This window comes from Rhynchophorus ferrugineus, unplaced genomic scaffold (genome assembly GCF_030347505.1).
Source record: "Rhynchophorus ferrugineus isolate W39M unplaced genomic scaffold, kcgeb_rfMv2 rfM7, whole genome shotgun sequence".
Taxonomy (NCBI): Eukaryota; Metazoa; Arthropoda; class Insecta; order Coleoptera; family Curculionidae; genus Rhynchophorus; species Rhynchophorus ferrugineus.
The window spans coordinates 19,051,204-19,059,652 of NW_027472586.1; the positions used below are offsets into that span (position 1 = coordinate 19,051,204).

The 8,449-nt window shown below is 36.1% G+C and overlaps 1 protein-coding gene and 1 long non-coding RNA gene across 2 annotated transcripts; both read right to left on the reverse strand.

Moving 5' to 3' along the window:
* Positions 1-5,051: 5,051 nt before the first annotated feature.
* LOC143199589 (uncharacterized) lies at positions 5,052-6,008 on the reverse strand. The gene is made up of 3 exons (XM_076409513.1): positions 5,695-6,008; positions 5,470-5,637; positions 5,052-5,367 (listed from the first exon to the last, which is right to left on the reverse strand). Exons 1-3 carry the CDS (start codon positions 5,882-5,884, stop codon positions 5,159-5,161), a joined length of 567 nt encoding a protein of 188 aa, XP_076265628.1. The 5' UTR covers positions 5,885-6,008; the 3' UTR covers positions 5,052-5,158.
* A 638-nt stretch (positions 6,009-6,646) lies between these two features.
* Positions 6,647-6,857, reverse strand: LOC143199590 (uncharacterized). Its single transcript, XR_013006505.1, has 2 exons — positions 6,801-6,857; positions 6,647-6,722 (listed from the first exon to the last, which is right to left on the reverse strand). It is a non-coding gene; the product is annotated as an uncharacterized LOC143199590 (long non-coding RNA).
* Between the last annotated feature and the right edge of the window lie 1,592 nt (positions 6,858-8,449).

An 8,449-nucleotide genomic window follows, 5' to 3' on the forward strand; every position in this document is an offset into this window, starting at 1 on the left:
AGCAATTCTTTATACACTTAATGATTTTACGAAGACAAACAATATCATTCCAGATGACCAATTCGGGTTCCGCGGCAAACACTCAGCTGTTCGTCAGGCCCATTGGTTGGCCGCAAAAATCAACTGTGCTTTTAAACGACGTGAAAGACTTAGAGCGGTCTTCTTAGACCTAACCAAAGCCTTTTTCAAGGTTTGGCACGAAGGCTTATTGGCGAAATATATCCCATCCCGTAACACCTAACAGCTTTTATCAGATCATTTCTGTTAGGACGATCGTTACAGGTGAAGATTAAAGATATTCTCTCTAGCCGAAAAACCATCGATGCAGGAGTTCCACAAGGCTCCCCCTGGCACCCGCTTTATTTAGTATTTTCTTTCAGATATCCCTAGGAGACCACAAGTTGAGGCAGCTTTTTACGCAGCCGACACTGCTTACTTTGCTTCTTCAAGAGTAGCACCGCACATCTAAAGCAGACTCAAAAAACAACTCGATGAAACGGTCCGGTGGTTATATTTCTGGAGGTTGCAGGTCAACCCATAGTAGACCCAGGCCATCTTCTTCCACGAGAAAACGAAATCTCATGGTCAGAAGAAGCCACCCATCTTGGTCTTGCCTTCGATCGCAAGTTTAGGTGGAATTCCCAGATTCAAAGGTCCCTCCATAAAGGTCAAGATATTGTTAATTTGATGGTCCCGCTTATCAACCGGGCCAGCAGGCTTCCTCTCTAAATAAAATCTCTCCTGTACGAGATGCTGGTTTGATCAGTCGTTCTATACGGCTCCAGTGTCTATCTAAAATACATCTCACCTAGCCAGATGGAACGTCTTCAAGTCTTTCAAAACAAAATTCTCAGGAGAATAATCAATGCGTCCGGGTTTGTCAGGAAAGATCAAAATTCACAGAGAAACAGACGTCCCCCAAGTTCACGATTTTACATCCGAGCTCTACTCGAGATATTTCTCCACTCTTCGTCTCTCGGACAATAGATGTATTACCGGGCTGGTCGATATTTTAGGCCAATAACACATTCGGCTCCTCGTGGCCTTATTCTATCACAGCCGACACTACCCTATCGGGTTCTAACTCCAAATTATCTTGACCTTCTCCAGCGAGAGATTAACTCATGTACCGCAAGCTGCGTGGTGTGATAACGACGCCACGTCCTTGCCTGGCTCTTGTGCCTCTTAAAGATGTTACTGGATACGGGCACTTTCCTTACTAACAGTAAGAAGTATCAGTTGTCATTGGATCAGCTGATAGGGTGGGGTTTAGTCGGTAGCCCAGAGGCAGTCTCCACATAACCAGTCCAACTTGCTTATTCCTGCGGTACCTACTAATAACCTCGCTAGCTGTAGTTTAAGTCCTTTGATAATATATGCATTAGATATAATATAATGTCAAAATAAACAATATTTGATAACATTATTTTTGTTTCCTTATTTTGTTTATATCAGTATTTTGTGACATGTCAAAGCCAAAATGAACTAAAACTCAAATTTGATGCGGCAACATTGCCGGATAACGTTGTGACGTCATAAATAGAGATGACATGAGTTCACTGTTTTTCTGAACGGACTATAGATCACAATTATTCCATAATTGTCCATAAATTAATCATAGGATGGCAAGCCTTCAGTCAGATGTAAATATGCGTTTATTTGAATAAATTCGAAATATCTGTGGTGATGCTTCTTCTATTCGCAGCCCACCAATTTTGTCATTATTCCAGTCAATTTTTCCAATAAAAACTAATAAACATTAATCAAACGGAGCTGACAGTATAATTGTTGACTTCTTGTCGATAATTATTCCGCCAGAGCGGATTTTCTCCGACGAAAACGCGTTCTCCTTAATTTATGTTAAACAAAATGCGATATTATGTAAACAATCGCCATTAAATATAATCGTTGAAATTTTAAAGCTTTACCAGCTCAAGGTAATCTGTGCGTTCCAACTATGTTGCATTAAGAGTAACGCAGCAACACATAAATCGTGATTTTTGTGTTCTGTCGTCGCGGTTGTGTGGCATTATAATCATGAGGTCGTTATCAATCATTGAAAGCGCGATAATTAATTCATTAAAATTGCTATTAGATCGATTTAATTATACCAGAGACTATACGTTTGCAAGAATATTGAGAATTAAGTATGCTTGGAAAATTGCGTACATTATTCAAAGTGTTTTTCATTAGCGTTTACTTGATTAACCATTTTATTGGTTAACTAAAAATCTTCAAAAACAAAAAACGGAGCTCTCAACGTAACTTTGATAATATGAAATTGCCGTTTTTTCAGATTTCGCAAAGCCTAAATGCATGCAATTTTATGATTTGACACATATGTGATTTTATTCTAGTGCTATCAAGCTTTAAAACTATATATTTTACTAGCTGACCCGACAGACTTCGTCCTGTCAAAAAGATTTGTAATGTGGCAGTTTTTGTGCCTACGTATTTTAAAAAATTCTCCTGAACAGAACCATCACCCTGGTGATAGGGCGTTGTGAATAAAAAATAATTAAATAAAACATATATAAGGATTGAAAAGTAAGTAATCGCTTTATTGTTAATCATGTGAATCATAATTATTATTATTATTATCATTATATTGCTTTGTGGTATACGATGTTTTTTGTTTGATTACCTGGCGCATAGATAAACAAATCTGATGGTTTTCCAACACGGGAACAGGCAACATACAATTGACCATGTGAGAAACATGGGTTTTCTAGATTAATACCACAAACACTTAATGATTGCCCCTGGGACTTGTTTATAGTCATAGCAAAAGCAAGCCGTCAACATGTCTATAGGAAATTTGCCATTACCAATGTCAATGAGTTGTTTAGAGAATATGTTTCCAGATTGGTCATTTTGCAACTCGACACGCATATTCTTGCTTAAATGAAGTACTTTAACATGTTTCCACAAATTGGAGGACTTTAGACATGCATTGAGTTCATCAGCTGGCGTTGATCGTGGAATCACTGGCAATGTTTGACGAAAATCTCCTGCTAATAAAATCATTGCACCACCAAATCGGTTATTATTGCTACGTAGATCTTTTAAGGTTCTGTCTAAAGCCTCCAAAGATTTTTTATGTGCCATCGTGCATTCATCCCAAACAATCAATTTACATTGCTGCAAAACCTTTGCCATTGCAGAGTTCTTCGAAACGTTGCAGGTTGGAGTTTCATTGCTTTGCATATTTAATGGCAATTTTAGTGCTGAATGGGCTGTTCGACCACCTTCAAGCAAAGTTGCTGCGATTCCCGACGAAGCGAGTGCAAGTGCAATTTTATTTTGTGAGCGAATTGTTGCTAATATTAATGAAATAAAAAAAGTTTTTCCTGTACCACCAGGTGCATCTAAGAAATAAATCCCTCCAGTTTCATCATTTGTTACTTTCATAAGAGTTTCAAATACATACTTCTGTTGTTCATTTAACAGTGGAAGATTTGTTTGAATTTATTCTTTCAAAGCGTTGAGATCATACAGTCTTTCTCGATGCAACTCTTGGTTAAAAGCGTCATGCATTGGACGTTTGGGCGCGGTCAGGCCTAATTGAATTAATAGTTTGTTTGACATTATCAAGCACATGTCCTCAATTGAAATCAATGCTTCATTGTAAATTTCTTCACTGATTTGTATATTTGGATTTCCCATTCTATTCCGTATTTGATACAAAATATCATCACACATATAATCTTTGTACTTCATCCACAAATCAATTGGGTTTGATGGGAAGCATGTAGATATGATTATAGAAAACAATGTTCGTATTTGATGAGTGTGTGATGATATTACAGCATCATTGAGAGTTTGATCCCAATGAGCGTCATTTTCAAGCAATTGCAAACGTTGACAGGCTTCTCTGTAGGATCCACACAATTCACCATCAACAGTTCGTAACTGTTGGAATGATGTTGGGCCACGTACATTGACTAATAGCAGTCGTAAATAAAAACATTCATCATTGCTTGGATGTACTGAATAAATCCGGCCAATCGCATCGGTGGAATATACATCTGTATATCCTGGAACTGGTTTTCCTTGTTTCCGTCGTATAAATCTCCTTGAGGATTGATTCCAGGTATAATATTTTGGCATTTCAGAATATAGCAATGTTTGTGCGAAATCATCGTTTTGGCATGTCTCAAAAAAACTGGTTAATGTAGTAGATGGTGGCTGAGCAGCTCTTTGTACTGCGTTCTGTGCTGTAAAATACACTCTTTGTCCATTTTCTAAATGCACAGCTAAGTGAACAACAGAAGGGTGTCTCTCATGAATAGGAAAAGAAAATATTCGCCAAACTGCTTCATTACTACTGACATAGCGGCCCATTTGGTATTGGGTAACTTCATCATTAGAATTCCCTGCACCAATTCCAATCACAGCCATATCACTCCCTTTGGTTACATATTTGCAAATGTATTTAATCGATTTCACTGAATGGCAAGATTCAACGTTGATGTGTGCTTTGAATGTCTTTGATGAAATGGGTGAATATGGAACAATCCAACGATTATCTATTTCAATATCTTGTTGATTTAATTTGACAATGATTGATTTTCCATTGTCTGCTGTCGATCTGCGACGATACAATGGATAACCGTCATTACCAGTAATTGTTTCCGATATTAATGTCCGTGGATATCGTTTTGAACATTTACCATCCATCATACACGGTGAATTTTGATTAAGAGTTCCACAGGGACCATGTATCATGTTTTTGATAACTACCTCATGCAATCCAGGATCTACTTGTACATTAGGGATTTCAGCTGATATCACTGCATCAACTTCATTTGGCCTTATCTTTTCAACCAACCAAATCAAAATGTGTGCATGTGGCAATCCTCGTTTCTGCCACTCCACAGAATACATCCAGCAGCGTGTCTCACCAAACACATTATGTTTTACGATGAAATTCATTAAAGATTTCAACTTTTGTCTAAAGACTCTGGCTGTAATATCATGACGATCATTGCGGATTGCATGTAAATGTGATGAACAAATCTGCTGTACCATAATGACGAACATACGACATGGCATCTTGAGCATATTCGTGCATATGCCGAGGGCTTCCGATGTATGTTGCTGGAAGAATAGTCATCCGACCGACATTCTGTGCATTTCCATCAGTATTAATCGCATCTCAAAGGTGAATATACTCTTCAGATCGGAGTTTGGTTTGATTCAACCTGATGAATGTTAATCTCTCCGTTTCAATTTTAACATACATGTCATCAACATATTTGTGATATAATCGCCGACATTTCAATATGTGATTATCTGCATTTTCCCGAATCATTAGGCGGTATGAATAATAGTTCATTGAACTGACTTTTTTGTTGGTTTCAGAACCTGTAAACAGATTTTGTTTTAATAACATTCAAATATAAAATTAAAATACATAATATAGTGACTGAGATATTATCGCCATAGCTAAACTAATATTTTAGTTACCTGTAATGGGATTTATCATTTTTATTGATAAATCGTAGCCATCTTCACCTTGCCAAAATATAATGGGATATTGCAGTGCATCATATGAGCGGTGTGTTTCCTTTATAGGTTGTAATTGAAAATTCCGACGATGTAAAACAATATCACGGGATTCCAAGTTTTCTCCAACTACAACGATAGCAACTTCATCAATAGTTGGTGCATTAAAACGTCTTGTATGTTGACCTGCAGGTGTTTTATCAGCTCTGATTACAATTTTGTGATTATCGGATGGCATCAGATCCAGGGCAGTTTTAAACAATATAATCAATTGATTGTGTTGATGAAATAAAGTTTGTAATTGTTCTACAATAGACCTTTTTACTAAATTGTTATGTGCACAACGCAGATCAATTTCTTGTGGTGAATTGCCCATAAAATAAATTTGCAGGAATTTGTTGTCGCTATCTGACACTGGTAACAGTGAACCTGCTCTGTGATATATTTGCCCTTGTATCTGTAAATAAAAAAAATATTATGGTGTGGTATAAATTAATGGATTGTCAATGATCAAACTTAAATAATATTTGATCTTAAAAAGTATATATTTAGTTTTAACTAATATCTATCAAATATAAAATATAATAAAAGTGTCACTGAAACTGAATCACCATATAATATGATGACTAAGTGATATATTTCGTAATGATTAAGAAATTGAAGATTAGTAACACATCTTAACTTTGGTGACAGAAAATTTTGTTCGCTAAAATAATTATGAGTAACTGCTATAATACATACCTTGAAAGTTGGCATAAAATTTTCCCGAACTGCATTTGTTGCCCCAAATGAAGTCATTTGAAAGCAATTGTTATATTGTTGAATATGTGTCAAAAAGTGTATAGAATCTGTTCCTATTCCTGAAACCAATGAGTACAATGGTTCTGGTGGTGGATCCAATCGTATCAATTTCACTTTACCATTTGCGCAACACAATCCATTGGCTTCGTTTTTGTATTTTAATGCCTTACAGTGTGAGCAAACCAAGTTCATAGAACCAATAACAACACATTGGTAGTTACTGTAGTCAATTGACACATCGTAACTGAAAGCAGCTGGATTCAAACTTGCGCGATTATTAGTTGAATGTCGCGCTCGCGGTTCACGCTTTTGTGATATCCGAATTCTTTCACGTTCATTTCCGTCGTCACGTTCTTGTGCAGTACGATTAGATCGGTAATTAGTTTGGTTTATAGCATTTCTGGTTCTTCTACCTAAATTGCTTCGTCTTATAGGAGGCATATCAAATATAAATTATTTTTTCACTAATCACGAACTAAACAAACACTAACTAACTAAACACTCTGCACAAAACACGATATACGAATTTGTTTCGTGTATCACTTGACAATTCATCTGTCATCTGTCAAAAGTCATCTGTAACAGACAACTTTTTTTTTTAAATTTGATATGACTTGAACTCAAATCCTTTTAAGCCGTACGAATTGTTTTATTTATTTAAAATTTGAATTAAATTTTAAACAAATAAAAAATTTTAAATAAATAAAACAATTCGTACGGATTAAAAGGATTTGAGTTCAAGTCATATCAAATTAAAAAAAAAAAAGTTGTCTGTTACAGATGACTTTTGACAGATGACAGATGAATTGTCAACTGATACACGAAACAAATTCAAACAAAAAGGGCTATTTTTAGGGTTTTTCCAGCAATAATTCTAATTTTTCTCGCCGTAAAAACCATCCCTGAACTTCAACGAACATTTTAAAAAAAGATTTGGCCAAATTGGTCCAGGCGTTGTTGAGTTATGCGCTTAGGAACATATTTTGCGATTCATTTTTATATATAAGATATATTGAGAAAATAATACCGTCACAGATTTATACCGCTTTCAACATGTCAAGTTTAGTGCCTAAAAATGCGCATTTGCGCATACATTATTACTTACTTTTACATTATTATTAGTTTTACATTATTACTAATTTAAACAAAAGAAAAATTGCCGCCGAAAGTCATAGTTTGCTTGTATAATCTTACGATGAGCATACTTTAAATATGTGAGACGTTGTTTCGAAAATTGAAATGTGGTAATTTTGATGTACAAGACAAAGAAGGTTCTGGTAGACCAAAAACGTTTGAAGATGCGAATCTGCAAGAATTACTGGATGAAGACCCACTCCATACCAAAACTGCTAAACAATTAGCAGAAGCGTTAAATGTGACCCAAGAAACAATCCCCAAACAAGTGCCACATCAATTGCTTGATAGACAAATGGAATATTTAAAAATTGTCTGTGAAATGCTGCTTCAAAGGTATGATGGAAGTAATTTCTGCATAGAATAATGACGGGTGATGAAAAATGGTTTTGTTTTGAAAATCCTAAGCGCAATCATGGTTATCACTTGTCGAGGCCGGCCGATCGACTCCAAGGCCAAATTGTTTTGGTCGCAAGACAATGCTTTATATTTGGTGAGACGACAGTGGCGTGGTGTATTACTAACTATTGAAACCTGGTGGAACAGTTAATAGAGATCGCTACCGACAACAAATTATCGATTTAAACCATGCATTGAACCAAAAATATCCAGAATGGACCCGAAGACGCGGTAACGTTATTTTACACTATGATAGTCTGCCGTCTCGTAAAGTAAAACCGGCCAAGGAAGCATTGAAAGCACTTGGATGGGACATATTATCGCACCCGCCGTACTCTCCAGACCTTGCCCCATCTGACTATCAACTGTTCGCATCAATGATAAATGGTTTTGCTCAAAGGACAAACAGTTTTATTGGGATGGCATCCATAAATTGCCTGAAATATGGGTAAAATAACATATATACAATCAAATGACCAATATTTGAATAAATAAACTTTTTCATTGTCTCGAAAATTAAGTATTTTTTTCCGAAAAAAATGGTAATGAGTTTTCGGTACACCTGGTGTGACGAAATATGTGGTTGACCGTTGGATAATTACTTCTT

Bases quoted from the DNA above. Each gene is read 5' to 3' on its own strand.
- LOC143199589 (XM_076409513.1), bottom strand. From the start codon at position 5,884: ATGGGCAATTCACCACAAGAAATTGATCTGCGTTGTGCACATAACAAT. The intron at 5,638-5,694 runs GTCAACATACAA...CTATCGTTGTAG, and splicing joins AGCTGATAAAACACCTGCAG to TTGGAGAAAACTTGGAATCC. The intron at 5,368-5,469 runs GTAACTAAAATA...ATCTGTTTACAG, and splicing joins AATGATAAATCCCATTACAG to GTTCTGAAACCAACAAAAAA.